The 19,512-nt window shown below is 46.3% G+C and overlaps 1 protein-coding gene across 2 annotated transcripts in view; it reads left to right on the forward strand.

Moving 5' to 3' along the window:
* Nucleotides 1-4,056: 4,056 nt before the first annotated feature.
* The window catches only part of gfap (glial fibrillary acidic protein), a 30,642-nt gene continuing 15,186 nt past the window's right edge, over nucleotides 4,057-19,512 (forward strand). Inside the window, exons 1-2 of one of the 2 annotated variants that reach the window (XM_055657102.1) lie at nucleotides 4,057-4,246; nucleotides 16,930-17,337. In XM_055657102.1, the coding sequence (XP_055513077.1) occupies nucleotides 4,149-4,246; nucleotides 16,930-17,337 (506 nt within the window). In that variant the 5' untranslated portion in view covers nucleotides 4,057-4,148. The remainder of the gene's footprint in view (nucleotides 4,247-16,929; nucleotides 17,338-19,512) is intronic. The other variant, XM_055657101.1, reaches the window with a different exon arrangement.

Below are 19,512 nucleotides of genomic sequence, written 5' to 3' on the forward strand. Positions count from 1 at the left end.
AGCACCACAGATGTTGTCTGACCCGATAGTAGACACAAAATGCTGGAGTATCACAGCAGAACAAGCAGCATCTTCGGAGAGAAAGAATGGGTGACATTTCCTTCTCTCCAGAGATGCTGCCTGTCCCGCTGAGTTACTCCAGCATTTTGTGTCTACCTTCGATTTAAACAGAAACAGGTGAATTGATCATGGGGAACAAGGACATGGCAGACCAATTGAATAACTACTTTGGTTATGTCTTCACTAAGGAAGACATAAATAATCTGCCGGAAATAGCAGGGGACCAGGGGATCTTCAAATGAGATGGAGGAACTGAGTGAAATCCAGGTTAGCCGGGAAGTGGTGTTAGGTAAATTGAATGGATTAAAGGCCGATAAATTCCCAGGGCCAGATAGGCTGCATCCCAGAGCACTTAAGGAAGTAGCCCCAGAAATAGTGGATGCATTAGTGATAATTTTTCAAAACTCTTTAGATTCTGGAGTAATTCCTGAGGATTGGAGGGTAGCTAATGTAACCCCACTTTTTAAAAAGGGAGGGGGAGAGTAAACGGGGAATTACAGACCAGTTAGTCTAATGTCGGTAGTGGAAAAACTGCTAGAATCAATTATTAAAGATGGGATAGCAGCACATTGGGAAAGTGGTGAAATCACTGGACAAAGTCAGCATGGATTTATGAAAGGTAAATCATGTCTGACGAATCTTATAGAATTTTTCGAGGATGTAACTAGTAGAGTGGATAAGGGAGAACCAGTGGATGTGTTATGTCTGGACTTTCAGAAGGCTTTCAACAAGGTCCCACATAAGAGATTAGTATACAAACTTAAAGCACACGGTATTGGGGTTCAGTATTGATGGGGATAGAGAACTGGCTGGCAGACAGGGAGCAAAGAGTAGGAGTTAAAGAGTCCTTTTCACAATGGCAGGCAGTGGCTAGTGGGGTACCATAGAAACATAGAAAATAGGTGCAGGAGTAGGCCATTCGGCCCTTCGAGCCTGCACCGCCATTCAATATGATCATGGCTGATCATCCAACTCAGTATCCTGTTCCTGCCTTCTCTCCATACCCGCTGATCCCTTTAGCCACAAGGGCCACATCTAACTCCCTCTTAAATATAGCCAATGAACTGGCCTCAACTACCTTCTGCGGCAACGAATTCCAGAGATTCACCACTCTCTGTGTGAAAAAGGTTTTTCTCATCTCGGTCCTAAAAGATTTCCCCCTTATCCTTAAACTATGACCCCTTGTTCTGGAACTACCGCAAGGCTCAGTGCTGGGACCCCAGCTATTTACGATATATATTAATGATTTGGACGAGGGAATTGAATGCAACATCTCCAAGTTTGCGGATGACACGAAGCTGGGGGGCAGTGTTAGCTGTGAGGAGGATGCTAGGAGGCTGCAAGGTGACTTGGATAGGTTGGGTGAGTGGGCAAATGCATGGCAGATGCAGTATAATGTGGATAAATGTGAGGTTATCCACTTTGGTGGCAAAAACAGGAAAGTAGACTATTATCTGAATGGTGGCCGATTAGGAAAAGGGGGAGATGCAACGAGACCTGGGTGTCATGGTACACCAGTCATTAAAAGTAGGCATGCAGGTGCAGCAGGCAGTGAAGAAGGCGAATGGTATGTTAGCATTCATGGCAAAAGGATTTGAGTATAGGAGCAGGGAGGTTCTACTACAGTTGTACAGGGTCTTGGTGAGACCACACCTGGAGTATTGCGTACAGTTTTGGTCTCCTAATCTGAGGAAAGAAATTCTTGCCGTAGAGGGAGTACAGAGAAGATTCACCAGACTGATTCCTGGGATGTCAGGACTTTCATATGAAGAAAGGTACACAAAAATGCTGGAGAAACTCAGCGGGTGTAGCAGCATCTATGGAGCAAAGGAAATAGGTGACGTTTCGGGCCGAAACCCTTCTTCAGACTGATGGGGGGTAGGGGGGAGAAGGAAGGAAAAAGGGAGGAGGAGGAGCTCGAGGGTTAAGGAAGGGGAGGAGACAGCAAGGGCTAACAAAATTGGGAGAATTCAATGTTCATGCCATCCGGATGCAAGCAACCCAGGCGGAATATGAGGTGCTGTTCCAACAATTTCTGGTGTTGCTCACTGGCAATGGAGGAGACCCAGGACAGAGAGGTCGGATTGGGAATGGGAGGGGGAGTTGAAGTGCTGAGCCACCGGGAGTTCAGGTAGGTTATTGCGGACTGAGCGGAGGTGTTCGGCGAAAACGATCGCCCAACCTCCTCTTAGTCGCACCGATGTAAATCAGCTGACATCTAGAGCAGCGGATGCAGTAGATGAGGTTGGAGGAGATACAGGTGAACCTTTGTCGCACCTGGAACGACTGTTTGGGTTCTTGAATGGAGTTGAGGGGGGAGGTGAAGGGACAGGTGTTGCATTTCTTGCGGTTGCAACGGAAAGTGCCCGGGGAGGGAGTGGTACGGGAGGGAAGGGAAGAATTGACAAGGGAGTTGCGGAGGGAGCGGTCTTTGCGGAAGGCAGACATTGGGGGAGATGGGAAGATGTGGGGAGTGGTGGGGTCACGTTGGAGGTGGCGGAAATGGCGGAGGATTATTTGTTGTATTTGCCGGCTGGTGGGGTGAAAGGTGAGGACTAGGGGGACTCTGCCCTTGTTGCGAGTGCAGGGATGGGGAGAGAGAGCAGTGTTGCGGGGTATGGAAGAGACCCTGGTGCGAGCCTCATCTATGGTGGAGGACGGGAATCCCCGTTCCCTGAAGAGCGAGGACATTTCCGATGCCCTGGTGTGGAACGTCTCATCCTGGGAACAGATGCGGCTTAGGCGGAGGAATTGGGAGTAGGGGATGGAGTCTTTACAGGGGGCAGGGTGGGAAGACGTGTAGTCCAGATAGCCATGTGAGTCAGTGGGTTTGTAGTGTATGTCGGTCAGAAGTCTGTCCCCTGCGATGGAGATGGTGAGGTCAAGGAATGGTAGGGAAGTGTTGGAAATGGTCCAAGTGTATTGGACTGCCGGATGGAAGTTGGTGGTGAAGTGGATGAAGTCAGTCAGTTGTGTGTGGGTGCAGGAGGTGGCCCCAAAGCAGTCGTCAATGTAGCGGAGGTAGAGGTCGGGGATGGGGCCCTGGTACGTATTGAACAAGGATTGTTCGACGTACCCGACAAAGAGGCAGGCGTAGCTGGAGCCCATGCATGTGCCCATAGCTACGCCTTGCGTTTGGAGGACCTTCGATCTTCCAGCATCTGCAGTTCCTTCTTGAACACTTCATATGAAGAAAGACTGGATAGACTTGGTTTGTACTCACTAGAATTTAGACGATTGAGGGGGGATCTTATAGAAACTTACAAAATTCTTAAGGGGTTGGACAGACTAGATGCAGGAAGATTGTTCCCGATGTTGGGGAAGTCCAGAACAAAGGGTCACAGTTTAAGGATAAGGGGGAAATCTTATAGAAACTTACAAAATTCTTAAGGGGTTGGACAGGCTAGATGCAGGAAGATTGTTCCCGATGTTGGGGAAGTCCAGAACAAAGGGTCACAGTTTAAGGATAAGGGGGAAATCTTTTAGGACCGAGACGAGGTAAACATTTTTCACACAGAGAGTGGTGAATCTCTGGAATTCTCTTCCACAGAAGGTAGTTGAGGCCAGTTCATCGGCTATATTTAAGAGGGAGTTAGATGTGGTCCTTGTGGGGGTATGGAGAGAAGGCAGGTACAGGATACTGAGTTGGATGATCAGCCATGATCATATTGAATGGCGGTGCAGGCTCGAAGGGCCGAATGGCCTACTCCTGCACCTATTTTCTATGTTTCTGTGTTTCTAAAGCAGCATCTGCAGTTCATTCCTACACATGTTGTCTGGCCCGCTGAATTACTCCAGCACTATATGTCAAACTATTAAATCCGAATTAATTTCGTAATTTTAAGACCACTGTCCATTTTCAACTGCAGTATTGATGTTTTAATGTTCACTGTGATTTAACGAGAAGGGGCTTCTAGCGTGCACGTGAGTGGAGGTATGAATGAGGTTGGCGCTAGGACCCTGGGCTGTGCCACGGACAGACAGCCAGAGTCCCTGCCGGAGCGTGTATATAAGCGGCTGCCCGCAGGCTGGGTCTCAGCTTCTCCTGCGCCCACACGTCCTGACAGACAGACAGAGAGAGTGCAGAGATGACCATGAGCTTCGAATCCACTCAGACCTCGTCTTACAGAAGGAGATTTGGGGGTCTCAGCACCACCCCCGGGAGCAGATACAGCTTCACTAAGAGGTACACACATGTTATCACCCACCACAGCTCCAGCCAACCTGTATGGAACCCGAGCAACTCTGCTGTGAGCAGAGGCAGGCAGTCAGTCCTGTCCAAGCTGAGACTGACTGCTCTGCTCCAGCCGTCTGGTCTCCCACCGGACCGAGTGAGCACTGGTCCGGGAGCGGAGCAACTCTCACAGGGGAAGTTTTCAACGCTTGCTAGATTCCCAGCGCTTGGTCAAAGTTGTAGTTGGCGTTGTTTGTATATTTTCACATCGGCTCCGGCTTTGAGGACTGTAGAGGGGTCTCTTGTGCCGCTTCTCAGCTGACTCTGCACTCGGGTTTAAACTGTTCAAACCTCAGACGTTTATTCGTGACTTTATTAACTTAAGTGCTAAGAATATCATAATTCTAATTGGCAATCTCAGCTTCATTCTGTGGGCATGTGGGAAAGGTGGGACTTTGGTGGGTGGGGAGTGAAGGGGCACTGTGGTGCTGGCAGAGAATGCGTTTCAGTATTGGTTGGACAGGGAATGTGGAGACTGTCCCGGGTATGGTGTAGGTGGGTACAGGGAAGGTGTGTGGGATGGGGAAGAGGTCATCGGTACTGAGGAGCAATACTGGGGAAGGGAGGGAGAATGGTGTTGATGTAGAGAGTGGGAGCTTGGTATTGTGGGGAGAGAGTGGGCTTGGTGTTGGGAAGGTCTTGGTATAGACAAACCAGAGAGCGAGTGAGACCTCGATACTGAGATAAGGAGGGGAGTCATTCCCCTTTCTCTTCTCTCTTCAGGGACACTTTCTCTCCAGCTGTTATCAGGCAACTGCACCATCCTGCCAACAACTGGAGGCAGTCCTGAACTACCACCTACATCATTGGAGACCCTTGGACCATCTCTGATCGGACTTTACTGGCTTTATCTTACACTAAACATTATTGACGTTATTCCCTTTCTCATGTACACTGTGGGTGACTCGATTGTAATCGTGTATTGCCTTTCCGCTGCCAGGTTAGCAAACAAAAAAAGATTTTTACTGTACCTTGGTACATGGGACAGTAAAGTAAACTCAAACACTTCACGGAGGAGGGGAAGATGAGGGGGTATTGCAAATGAGAGTGAGAGTGGAAGAAGGCTCACTTTATTTCACGTTTAGCCAATCTGAAGAAGTGCCTGTTGGATTCTCAGCCAGAGACCCTTCTTTCCCTCCACCCCACCCCCTCCAGCTAAAGACCTTTTATTCTCCCACACTCTGTCAGAGACTCTGCCGTCCCCCCGTCCCACTCCAACCATCCCCCATCCCCAGCCAAAGGTCCCTCCCTGAATGAATGAATGAATGAATCTCTTTATTGTCATTGCACATGGTACAACAAAATTTAAGTCAATCCCACGGTGCGATTCACAAGAGCAATTTTAAATACATAAGATAAGGTAAAACGTATTTTTTTTTTAAATTACAGATAAATAACAATAGCAGCTGAGGTAGAGCCATTCAGTTGAATGTGAGTGTTATTTCTTATTTTGCATTGTTAAGTTCACGTATGGCTATGGGGTAGAAGCTGTCTCGGAGTCTGTTTGTGCGAGTTTTGAAAGACCTGTACCGTCTGCCAGAGGGCAGCAGGTGGAACAGGTTGTGTCCAGGGTGGGAAGGGTCCTTCAGGATGTTGGCTGTTCTGCCAAGGCAGCGAGAGCTGAAGATGTTATCATGTCGAAGGCATTTTTGAAGAAATGGGACCTCCCTGTGGCATGAGAATTCTACAGTGGTAAAATCCTTCAGTGGGATGTAGAATGACTAATTTGTAGTGAAAATATTGTGTGGTACAAGGGTTCCCAACCCAGGGGGTAAATGTGTTGATTCTGGATTTGTACATATTTTTTCTCATTGACTGACCGTGTTTGGTTCTGGTATACCGGTATCTGTTCATCATTAGTTGTTCATAAATAAGTGAAGTAACATTGTTATGCGCTGTTAAAGTTGCCTGGGGTAAACGGGACGAAAAAGGTTGTGAGCCCGTGGTGTCGTAGAACAAACTGTTTACTCAACGTGAATGGGGAAGGGAGGACATGTTAAATTGGGAATCAGATAGGGGGAGGACAGGAATTAAAGGAATCTAGAGGCTGTGGAAAGAGTGAGAGACGATGGGAGAGGGAGTAGATGGGGAGATGTAAGGAAAGAAGAGAATTCAGTGTTTACTTTAATGTCATTTTAACTGAGTACTTACATACACAGATGGAACGAAAAAACTGTTTCTCGATCAGTTCCCATCAGTTCGGTTAATAAAAACAGAATAAATACATAGAGCTTTAAAAAATTAAAATTACCATGTCTAAAAAATAGGCCTAAAAATTAAAATAAAAACGGACATTCGGACCGAACAGTGGCTTTGCTTTGACAGGTGCTCAGCTGTCAAAGTATGGGCGAGGTTAAATGTGTTGGTGTACGATATATGGGGAGGGGACACAGTCCGTTAACCATTGCCTGTGGGAAGAAGCTGTGGAGCATCCTGCTGGTTTTGCAGCTGATGCTCCTGTACCTCTTCCCAGATGGCAGAATGGAGAAGATGTGGTGTGATGGATGATAGAATCAGGACTGAACCTACATCACAGGGAGCAGCAGAGCTGGCGAGTGAGAGGGATCAGGGGATAAGGTGCCTTTCCACTGAGACCATTACCACTGACTTCTTTCCTGGGGTTGTGATTGATGCTGAAGGCAGTCGACAATTCTCTCTGCCTCAAAAATACTGAACGAAGTGTGCATTGGCGAGGGTGAAGTCCACTAGAACTAACCCGATGAGAGCACAAAGTTGGTCATTGTTTATTAATGTGTTATTGTTACGTGTACCAAGATGACCAGCTGCCAACACTGATGCATGCAAAACCTCCCAAGACACAATCTCAAAGAAGAGTGGAGGGGCTCCCTCTTCTGGGGAAAACTCCCACATGAAAACTGAAAGATGCAGTAATAAACCCACCAGAGCAGAACAATGGGATGGAGCATTCAGCATGGATAGTGAAAAATAAATTGCTTTTGGCTAAAATACCCTGCAATTCTTTGAGGGTGTCTTGTAAAGTAAGATGGAGCCAGTGGGTGAGGTGTATTTATAGATTTCCAGATTGTTTGATAACATCCCACACAGGAGGTTAATCATAGAAGTGAACGCACGTGTATTGGGGGTTGATAGGTAAAGACAGGTGTAACATCTCCTGCAGTTGTGTACATTCTCACCCAAACCACCCCCTCCTCATGTAGAAGGGTCTCGACCTGAAACGTCACCCATTCCTTCTCTCCAGAGATGCTGCCTGTCCCACTGAGTTACTCCAGCATGTTGTGTCCCTCCTCACGTAATCTCTTCTTTAAGCAAACCACACATTCTCTAAACCCCTGAAAGCTTCTTCCCTCATTTCAGCCCTCTATATCTACCATTTAAAAAAAAATCAAACCTTCAATATCCTTTGACATCCAGCTTCCTCTGAACTTCTGATCTTTACTCTTCACCAGAACATGACTCTCTCTATTTGACTTTCAGAAGACTTCCACTTTATGAATTCAGATCTATCTGTAGGTAGTTGTTCCTATATGTGTTAGGTCCTGCCCAATGATATTAAAATCAGCCTTTCTTTGATTGTGACACTTAATTTACAGACAACCCTGATCTCTCTCTGTAACTGTTTGAAACTTGTAGAGTTATGGTCACTATCCCCATTGCGTTCACCCACTGATATTGCATCCACTTGCCTAGCTTTCGTTCCCTCGGATTAAGTTTGGCACTGCCCAGTTTATAAAAGGATTACCTATGCACTTGCGCAGCAAGATCTCCTGGAGATGATCCTCGATACACTCCAATCCAGGCTGCACCCTGGTGAACCTCTTTGGCACCATCACCAAATCCTCCACATCCCTCCTATAGTGTGGTGACCAGAACTGCACACCATACTGCTAAGGTTGCCTGAGCAAAGTTTTATACAGCTGCAACATAACTTCCTGACTCTTGTACTCAGTTCCCCATCCATTGAAGGCAAGCATGCTGTATGCTTCTTTACTACCCTATCCACTTGTGTTGTCACTTTCAGCAGAGTATGGGCTTGCACCGCAAGATCCATCTGTACATCAGTGCTTCCAAGGCTCCGGCCATTTACTGTATACTTTCTTATCATACTTTAATCTCCTTGGATGCAATACCTCTGTATTAAACTCCATTTCTTTTCTGAGACTATGCTTGTGGCTAAAGAGGCTATAAAAATCTTCAACAATCTCCTTCCTTGCTTCCCTCTGTATCCTGAGATGCATCCCATCAGCCCCTGGGGACTTATCCATATTAATGTTATTCAAGAAATTAATATTGACATACTCTAGAATATCAACAAATCTCTCGTATCTCACCATCACCCATGTCTTTCAATGTGAAGTGCTCCTTTGGAATCTCCACCGGTTCTCTGGCTCCACACAAAAATTCCCTCCTTTGTTCTTGATTGGAGCTACCCTTTCCCCGGCTACACTATTGCTCCTAATGTACATATAAAATGCATTAGAATTACTTTTAATCATGTACACCAACGGTACACCTACTTCATGTTCACTAATCCAGATTAGTTTAATCTCTTCCAGCAAGGTTAACCATGTTGAGTGTTTTTTGGCCTGTATTCGCTGGAGTTTAGAAGAATGAGAAGGGACCTCATTAAAATGTCCGGAATAGTGAAAGGCTTGGATAGAGTGGATGTAGAGAGGATGTTTCCACTAGTGGGAGAGTCTAGGTCTAGAGGTCATAGCCTTAGTATTAAAGGATTCTCATTTAGGAATGAGATGAGAAATTTCTTTAGTTGGAGGGTGATGAATCCGTGAAATTCTTTGCCACAGATTGCTGTAGAGGCCAAGTCAGTGGATATTTTTAAGGCAGAGATAGACAGATTTTTGATTAGTATGTGTCGGAGGTTATGAGGAGAGGGCAGGCGAATGGGATTAGTTTTGTTAATGCACTTTCTCTGTAGCTGTAACACTATAAAACTGTAACACTATATTCTCCACCTGGTGTTTTCCTCTTTGCACTATCTATTGTATATGTGCATGGTTTGATTGTACTCATGTACAGTATGCTTTGGCTAGATATCATACAAACAATGTTTTTATGTGTATCTTGGTACCTATGACAATAATAAACCAATACAAACACAAACAAAAATGAATACAGTTTATGGCAGAACCCTTAACAGCATTGATGTACAGAGAGTTCTTGGTCCATGTTCAAAGCTCCCTGAAGGTTGTTACATGGGTCGATAGAGTGATAAAGAAGGCATTTTGTGTAACTTGCCTTCAACAGTCAGAACATGGAGTATAGATGTCAGGAAGTCATGTTGCGGTGTTATAGAACATTGGTTTGGCTACCTTTAGAGTATTGTGTACAGTTGTATTATGGAACCTCATCTTTTTTATGAATAACTTGATTTGATACAAGCCACGGATACTACAACTTCTTGTTGATCCGTCTGTCCCATTAAAATGCCCTGCATCTCACGCTGGCACTAAAGGAAGCATCCTGTCATTCTGGGATTTTGGCAGCCCTCCTTTCAATCAAGTCCTCTAACGCCATAATGCTCCCAGTATTTCTCCTCTCCTGTTGATCAGTCAGGAGGTGGCACATTGGTAGAGCTGATGCCTCACAGTGCCAGAGACCCTGTTTGATCCTGACCTCGGGTGCTGTTTGGGCGGAGTTGTACATTCTCCCTGTGACTGCATGGGTTTCCTTCAGGTGCACAGGTTTCCTCCCATATCCCAAAGACATGCAGGTTTGTAGGTTAATTGGTCTCTGTAAGTTGCCCCTAGAGTGCAGAGAGTGAATGAGAAAGTGGGATAGCAGAAGTGATGTGAATGGGTGATCGATGGTTGGCATGGACTCGGTGGGCCGAGAAGGGAACACTGTATCTTTCAATCAATAAAGGATCTGCAGCTGGACAAACCTCCAGCACGTGGTCACCAGAGAAACTGGAAGCCTCTATGATTCTATACATTACAGGAGCAGCTTGGTATGAGTCCAGGTTCTCCTGATGTGGATGAACCTTTAATTACCGTAACAATCTATATACAATGAGTAACTAATTACCCTTTGGTTTGTAATTCCACTTGCAATACAACCTTCTGCAATCTGAGGTCCCATCTTTACTTTCACTTCAGCAAATTAAAGTGATGAAGAAAGGCAGAAATGTCCAGCTATTGCTCGTCATCAAATATCAGAATTGGCGGCTTTTTGGTATGGTAACACAGTCGTTACATCCCCAGTCAATGCAGCGCACAAACAAAGCACTTCACTTTACCTCAGTAGTAACACAATAATAAACTAAACTAAACTAAATTAATTGCTAAGATAATTAATTAATTCCTGTTGGGTGAACATGCACTCCACATCTCCTCGGCAAACAAACAGCACTGGGGGAATTTGCAATTGTATGGTCCACACACCTCCACTGAAGGGTGTACTAGAGTGAATTTAGTAGACACACTCGCTACTGGCAGCTGTTACTGTAGAGTCATTGGTAGCGGACATTTCTGGCCATATTGTAAGCAGACACACAAATGAGTGCATTATTTCCTTACAGTGAGTATAATCCTTCTGCTGCTTTTCTGTAATATTTTGCATTGACACCGCACTAGCAATATTTACTACAGGGGAGTCGGTGTACAACATGGGTACATGTGCTGCCTGCAGTATCCACACGCCATTGGCGACAGCTAGCACTGTGCCATGAATCTGCGTCCTTAATTTAGGGTAGTTGCAGTAAGCTTCCAGCAAACTGGTACCATTACTGTTGTAACACAAAGATCCAACCCACAGGGGGTATCAAAGCTCATTGAAATGGATTGACATCCCACTTGATTTGTGGTGTAGAGATAAATAAAAGGGAAAAGATTTGGTAAATGTTTGTGGGTCTTTGCAGATTGTGCAGGAGAAATTATCTTGGAGAATAAAGAAATAGCAAGGTAATTAAAATATATATTTTGTCTGTTTTCATAGAGTTAAAAGACATTCTTCTGGGGACAGTGATTAACAAAGGGAATTAATGAGCAGCTCAAAGAAATAGGCATTAAAAAACATTAATACTGGGGAAATTAATGAGTTTTGATTATTTTTTTAAAATATGGCTGTGGAGATGGTAGATGTGTTGCTTGCCATCTTCTAATATTACATGGGTACTGGGATTGTCCCACAGTTTGGAATGGAACAAATGTAACCCCACTATTAAGGAAAGGAAGGAGAGAAAACAGGGAGCAAATAAATAACTGAATTATTAAAACAATTAATTAGGCTGATATCAGGTGCAGGTAAAATACTGGATTTTATTAACAAAGGCATTTAGGAAAAAAATAGTAGGATTGAGCAAAATCAATGTGGCTTTTTGAAAGGGCAATCCTGCTTGGATCTTTTTGAAGTGGCAGAATAGATATGGGCAAAAGTTGATGTCCACTTGAACTTTCAGAAAATCGTTAACATTGTGACACACCATAATTTACATAAACATCCATCACATCGCTGTGATGGAAGGCCAAATAAACTTATTTTTGTCCATCTGTTCACCCCCCCCCCCCCCCCCCCCCCCCCCCCCCCCCAGATGTCAGAGTCAAAGTCAAAGCCCCCGGCTGGCGAGGCAATGTCCCGCGGATCATTAAAGCCGCACCGGGTGGTGCGAGGTCTCCATCAATGGGTTTTGGATGTTAGAGCCAAATATAAAGTATCGCAGAGTCCCGCGATGAATCAAAGCCGCGCGGGGCGGTGCTGTAAGGCCCCGCGGGGGAGGGGACTCTTCGACCCCGCAACTCGGGCAGGGGGAGTCGCCGTTGAGTGAGAGCCCTGAAAAGTTGATTCTCCCGGTGCCGCCGTCCACAGACCTGTCACATTGGAGCCTCCGACTCTCCGGTCGGGCCGAGCAGCAGCAGCAGAAGCGCTCCTCCACCGCTCCACCCGCTCCAGACTCGGTGACATTCCCCGCGTCACGGTGACTGGTATATTGTAGCACCAGAGTCCCCGGTCTCTTCCTGTTGGTAGGCCGCTCCTCGTTGCAGCCCCACGACAACGGAAACCCGACGAGAAAAGGTCGGGAACCCTGGTCCCGTGCAGGGAATGAGATTTAAAAGTTTGAGGCCCCTCCCCACCCCACCCCCACCCCCCCCACACACACACCCCAACAAAAAATAACAAAAACTACATTAAAACACAGACAGAAAAATAATAAAACGTGGACAGACTGCAGAGGCTGCTGCTGGCCAGAGCCGCGCCGCCCACCGGAATCAACGTGGCTTTTTGAAAGGGCAATCCTGCTTGGATCTTTTTGAAGTGGCAGAATAGATATGGGCAAAAGTTGATGTCCACTTGAACTTTCAGAAAATCGTTAACATTGTGCCACACAATAAGATTATTAGTGAAATTAGTTGGCACAGTACGAATGGTGTGGATTTGTGAATCTGTTTACGGGTGGAAAACAAAACGGAGAAAAGGGGGGGCAGTGTCTGGTCGGGAGGCTTTGACGAGTGAGGTGCTACAGGGATCAGAATGAGGTCACTAGTGTTCGCAATCTCCATCAATGATTTGGATGTGGGAACCAAATATAAAGTATCCAAATTTGCGGATGAATCAAAGTCTGGTGACTGTGTGGGATGCAGAGAGGGGTTTTTTTTGGCGGGGGAGGGGACGCGTGGAGAAGCGGGATGCAGACTGGCTGAGTCATTGAGTGAATACATGGCAAGTTGATTCTAATATGGAAAAAAAATGTGAGGTCCTGCACATTGGTACAAAAATAGGAATGGTGAGAGTCTGAAAGGCTTTGGGCTTTCAGAAAGATCTGGGTGACATTCTACACGTCACTGAAACTTAGTATATAACTTCAGCAAGCAATTAGGAAGATAATTTATTTTATTGTACGAGGATTTGAGAGCACGAGTAGAGACATTTTGCTACAATTAGATGGAACCCTGGTGTGACTGCAGCTGGAATGTGGCGGTGATGTGAGGCTGCAGATGTTGGAATCTGGAGCAAAAGCAAACTACAGGAGGAACTCAGTGGGTTGGAATATCAACTGATGTACAGAGGGAAATAGTTATGACAGGTGAGTACATCAGACATTTGACAGGTAGGTTTCTAGGATGGAGGGTTCTTTCCTATGAGAGATTATGCAGCGTGGACCTGTAGAAGAGTGTAGGGGTGGCCTTTAATGAAATGCACAATAGCATCTCTGGGGCTCGAGAGGAGAGATGGAGAGTTCACATTTCCCTTGCCTGGCCTGTTTAGAGCCGGGGGTCACAGAGTCAAAATGAAGGGCTGCCCTTGCAGGATGTACAGAAGTATCTTCACCCGGGACAGTGAGGGCTCAGTCCTTAAGCAGATTCACTGCAGAGCCATAGACAGGGGAGCAAGGGTATGGGTCCAAGCCAGGAAAGTACTACTGAGGGAGGAGATCAGCCATGATGTTATCGCATGGCAGAGTGGGGGTGAGGGCTACATGTCCAGTCGTTTCCCGGGATGGGGAGGGGGGGGTGGGGTTGTGGGGGGGTAGGGCATGTTGTGAGAGTACGGCCCGCTGGGGTACTTTGTTTTGCATTACAATCAGACAGCAGGGCATTTACAGGTGCACACTGTAAACACTCAAATAGCTGCCTGTGACTCCAAACATTTGAGTATGGATTGGAAACCAGGCAATTGCTGTACTGCAGTGTGTGGACACTACACTGGAGGAGTGAGTGACCCCCAGCGGGTGTACTTTTGCACTGGAAGCTGTGACTGTACCATAGTGCGTGTACACACTACACTGGGGTCTGTGACTGTAACACTGTCTACACTCCACTTGGGGGCAGTAACTGCAGTACAGTGTGTACACAGTACAGAAACTGTTCATCCCATTAGAAAGTGCTCCCCTTTCTGAGCCAGTCTCTGTAACATGTTGGCTGTGTTCTTTCTAGCACTCTTGCTGAGTTCAACATGTGCAGGCCTATCTAATTTATTGTGTTGCGATTTAGGATGTGACATTCAGAGCACTAATTACACTAAAGCTGGCAGCAGCTTCTGGTGTCTGTGGACAGAGAGTTAATGTAAGAATCAACGTGCTGCAGTCTCCAGTACCCACCCCCACCTGCCTTCATAGTCTTCTCTGCAACAATTCATGAACTACCATGGGCTTTGAACTTTAACTTTTGTCAATCGTTCTTGTTATAAAGACTGCAAAAAATATTACGCTTTGTTGCGTGACGTATTTCTAACATCACAGTAAGTCCCCTGAGCACAAAGCTAGAAACATAGCCCCCCTTGAAGCACCGCCATTTAATATGGTATGGCTGAAGATCCCGTACCTGCCTTCTCTCCATCCCTGGGGACAAGGGCCAATCTAACTCCCTCTTAAATATAGCCAATGAACTGCGTCTGCCTCAACTACCTTCTGTGGCAGAGAATTCCACCACCACTCTCTGTGTGAAAAAAGTTCTTCTCATCTCGGTTTTAAAGGATTTCCCCCTTATCCTTTACGCTGTTACCCCTTGTCCTGGACTTCCCCAACATCGGAACAATCTTCCTGCAATCTAGCCTGTCCAACCCCTTAAGAATTTGTAAGTTTCTATAAATCTCCTCAATCTCCTAGTGTAACAAAATGGCCCAATTTCAATCCCATTGTCTGTGTTCCAGTCATGTGTGTATATATTTATATAATGGTATATGGACACACTGGTTCTGTAGTCATGCCTACTATGTTTCAAAGTAAATTCTGAATCTTGAATCTTGTATCTTGAATCTGATCCCTTGTCACTAGTGAGACTACTGTGAGTTCACTGTATAATGGGATCTGTAGGCATTACTGATGAGAATACTTTTTGGGTCCCACTTAGCAAAGGGCCTGACAAAGCTGAGCACCTTTGTGCAATGAATTACCCCACGCACATCAGTTCCAAATAAAGTTTCTCGTACTATTGCTAACAAAATGGCCCCAGATGGGTCTGCAAAGTGAAACTATTCTGTATGCGTAGGCAGAGGGGACAGTGCAATGGAGGCTAGGTTCTGAAAATTCTCTGATGCTTTCAAGAGAGAGCTAGATAGGGCTCTTAAAAATAGCAGAGCCAGGGGATATGGGGAGAAGGCAGGAACAGGGTACTGATTGGGGATGATCAGCCATGATCACATTGAATGGCGGTGCTGGCACGAAGGGCCGAATGGCCTACTCCTGCACCTATTGTCTATTGTCTAAAATGGTTAAGTAATTGCAGATGACTACAAGCCATGCAGTGTTTGGGATGAGGTTCTGTAACGATGCAGGCACTATGTATCGAAAGGGAGACATCTTGCAGTGTGTCATTAACTATCCCACTATCTTGTATTGCAATAATATGAGTAATCCCATTGGGGAATGTTTTGTAGGATGTAGGATGATGCGAGTGTATTCCATTGGGACACCTCCTCTATCACAGTAAATGTAGTACTGCAGTCTTGAAAGGATGGAGAGAGAAAATGAGAATCCGCAGACCAATTAGCTTAACACCAGTGGTTGAGAAGATCAACAGGTACATGGTCGAAGAATGTTCATAAAATCATCATCTGCTTGTCCAGAGGCCCCATGATTTCATGGAGGTCAATTGGTGTTTTGTTAATTGAGCAATTTGCAGATATAACTCTCCGTGTTGATGAAGTGGAATTGGTGAATGCAGCTACCTGGATTTTCAAAAGGCTTTTGATAAAAGGACGTGTCAAACATTGTTACATGAGGCTTTCTGTGTTTGAGGACAATCTAATCACATGGCTAATGCTTGGATGTAGCTCTGTGAGAACGTGAAGAGGAGTCTCAACCCAAAAAGCCAACTATTCCTTTTCTCCAGAGATGCTTCCTGACCCGCTGAGTTACCCCTGCATTTTGCGTCCATCTTCGGTGTAAACCGGCATCTGCAGTTCCCTCCTGCACAGTTTCTGTGCATGGATGTGCAGTGAATGCTTGGTTCCCTGGTTCACCGCAGTAAGAGGCGCATCAGAGGCAGCGCCAACCCACATGCAGATCTGCCCAGCAGATGATGAGGCCACAGTGGGCGCTTGGATCCATCAGTACATTTCCATGGCAGCCAGGATGGTGCACAGTGGGAGAAATGTAAAGTTATTCATTGAAGAAGGCAATATAACAGGACTGTGGGAAGCTGTGGACAGCCTAGTGAAATGGGCATTTGGAAGGCAGATTGCTGGGAAATGTGATTGTGGTGTGAAGGTTAGGACGAGCTAATATAAAGCAGAGAGCACGATTCTAAAGGGACTAAAAGAATGAACATTCAGACGCCTTCATATGATTCATTGAAAGTAGCAGGTTAGGAAGCATTTTAAATAAAGCACACTGGGCTTTTAACAATGGCAAATAATTCAAGAGCATGATGACATTTTAGCTGTGGCCAAACAAGTGAATATAGTGTCCAATCTGGGCACTACACATTAGGATGGATGTGACGGGACTTTAGTAATGTGGATGATTTGGAGAAACATAGAAACATAGAAACATAGAAACCCATACCCCCTAATACCCCCTAATCCCCTTAGCCACAAGGGCCACATCTAACTCCCTCTTAAGAAGCTTGGTCAAGTTATTAGCAGCCTGGACGATCTCTGCTATGCATATTTGGGATGCCAATACAATTATACCAGAGATGGGGGAAGATTTAAAATTAAAAAAAATGTTTGTTGATTGGTGAGTTTACTCTCTTGCACAGGTCTACTCTCCCAGTGTCCTCCAGAAGCTCTGTGGTCCGAATGAAACAACACGTTAACTACCCAACTAAAGTTGCAGGGATGTACCAGGAGAAGCTCAACTTCTCACTGTCGGACGCCCTCAATGCAGAGTTCAAGGAGACTCGAACCAACGAGAAGTTTGAGATGATGGAGCTGAACGACCGCTTTGCCAGTTACATCGAGAAGGTGCGCTTCCTGGAGAACCAGAACCAGGTCCTGGTCACCGAGCTCAACCAGATCAAGGGGAAGGAGCCCAGCCGGCTGGGGGAGATGTACCTGGACGAGATCAGGGAACTGCGGCAGCAGATGGACCAGCTGAACAGCGCCAAAGCTCGCCTGGAGATCGAGAGGGACAGCCTGCTGGACGACCACAACAACCTGAAACAGAGGTATGGCCCACCTGCCCCAGGTGGGAGCCGCCCACCTGTGGGGGGGGAGGGGGAGGGGGTGTAGGGGTCACACTACCCCACGAGGGGCTGAGATTCGGCCTTCTCTGCTCGGCTAGGCGTCCGACCCACCTGATTAACACCATGGGGCTGACGGAATCTCACTGAACTCTCCCACACATGCCATTTTTAGAATTATACATGCACATGTACGCAAACACGCACACACACGTGCACACACACGTGCACACACACACACACACACACACACACACACGTGCACACACACACACACACACGTGCACACACACACACACACACACACACGTGCACACCCACACACGTACACACACACACACACACACACACGTACACACGTACACACACACACACGTACACACACACACACACACACACACACACACACACACACACACACACACACACACACACACACACACACACACACACACACACACACACACACACACACACACACCAGAGGCCCACCTCTTTGAAAGAGCTATCCTATTACTCCTACCCCAAAACCCCACATCTATCCCTAGTCCGGCCAATTTATTTCCTCATGCATCCTGCAGTGTGCCCAGCGATCAGAGAAGGAGCAGGGTTGCCTCCGACTCCCAGCACTAGGCAGGGCACAGATAGTTTTACCAGTTAAATGGAGGCAGTTTGCATAAGCTCGGCTTGTATTCCCTTGGGTTTCAAACACTAAAGTGTTTGCAGGGAAACAAAGACAGTGTAATATAAATTTAAATCTGGGAGAAATCTTAAAGTGAGATTACACCTGACTCTGGTGTAAGATCGGGTAGCATATTTTCACACAGGGTGGAGATTGGGATGTCCCATCCTAGAGGGCTGTGTCCAGCCTTCACTGGGAGATCTTTCACTACTGGGCTGCTGCTTGTGGAGGGAGGAACATTGCATTGACCCGGCCAGAGTTGACAGTGCAGGACTGGGCCATCGGCTCCACACTGGAGTTGACATTCCACTTTGTCTCTGGCTATTTAGTCCCTCACCTGTGAAGGGATAAGGAACGATGGTCTGATTTGAAAGACATAGAGTTGAATACCTCTCCTTTTCTTACCGGACATTATTCCCACTTTACACTGCATTCCTGCCATGTGGGAGTTCATGGGACAAGCCCGGCAGAATGATCCCCTACATTGGTCTGGGCTGAGCCACTACAGTAGTAACAGGGGCCTGACCCACTGACCAGACTTGTTCTCACATGGTGCCTCCAGCAGAATCACTCCCAATGTGAAGCTGGGAAGTTGCAGGTCAGCCCCAACTCCCTCTTGACCCCGTACATTTGCCCCTTCCCCCAGGAGGGACACAGCAGTGACTTGCCAGTGAGCTGGGCAGTGATCAGAATGAGCAATAAAATGCCTGCAATTGTGAAACATAGAAACATAGAAACATAGAAATTAGGTGCAGGAGTAGGCCATTCGGCCCTTCGAGCCTGCACCGCCATTTAATATGATCATGGCTGATCATCCAACTCAGTATCCCGTACCTGCCTTTTCTCCATACCCTCTGATCCCCTTGGCCACAAGGGCCACATCTAACTCCCTCTTAAATATAGCCAATGAACTGGCCTCAACTACCCTCTGTGGCAGAGAGTTCCAGAGATTCACCACTCTCTGTGTGAAAAAAGTTCTCCTCATCTCGGTTTTAAAGGATTTCCCCCTTATCCTTAAGCTGTGACCCCTTGTCCTGGACTTCCCCAACATCGGAAACAATCTTCCTGCATCTAGCCTGTCCAACCCCTTAAGAATTTTGTAAGTTTCTATAAGATCCCCTCTCAATCTCCTAAACTCTAGAGAGTATAAACCAAGTCTATCCAGTCTTTCTTCATAAGACAGTCCTGACATCCCAGGAATCAGTCTGGTGAACCTTCTCTGCACTCCCTCTATGGCAATAATGTCCTTCCTCAGATTTGGAGACCAAAACTGCACGCAATACTCCAGGTGTGGTCTCACCAAGACCCTATACAACTGCAGTAGAACCTCCCTGCTTCTATACTCAAATCCTCTTGCTATGAAGCCAACATGCCATTCGCTTTCTTTACTGTTGTAATCTGTATTGGAAGATGTAATCTGACTGATGAGACGTAATGTGATTTGCCTCTCATTATCATTGTATCGGAAGGAGGTGGGT

Source organism: Leucoraja erinacea, chromosome 27 (assembly GCF_028641065.1).
Source record: "Leucoraja erinacea ecotype New England chromosome 27, Leri_hhj_1, whole genome shotgun sequence".
Lineage (NCBI taxonomy): Eukaryota > Metazoa > Chordata > Chondrichthyes > Rajiformes > Rajidae > Leucoraja > Leucoraja erinaceus.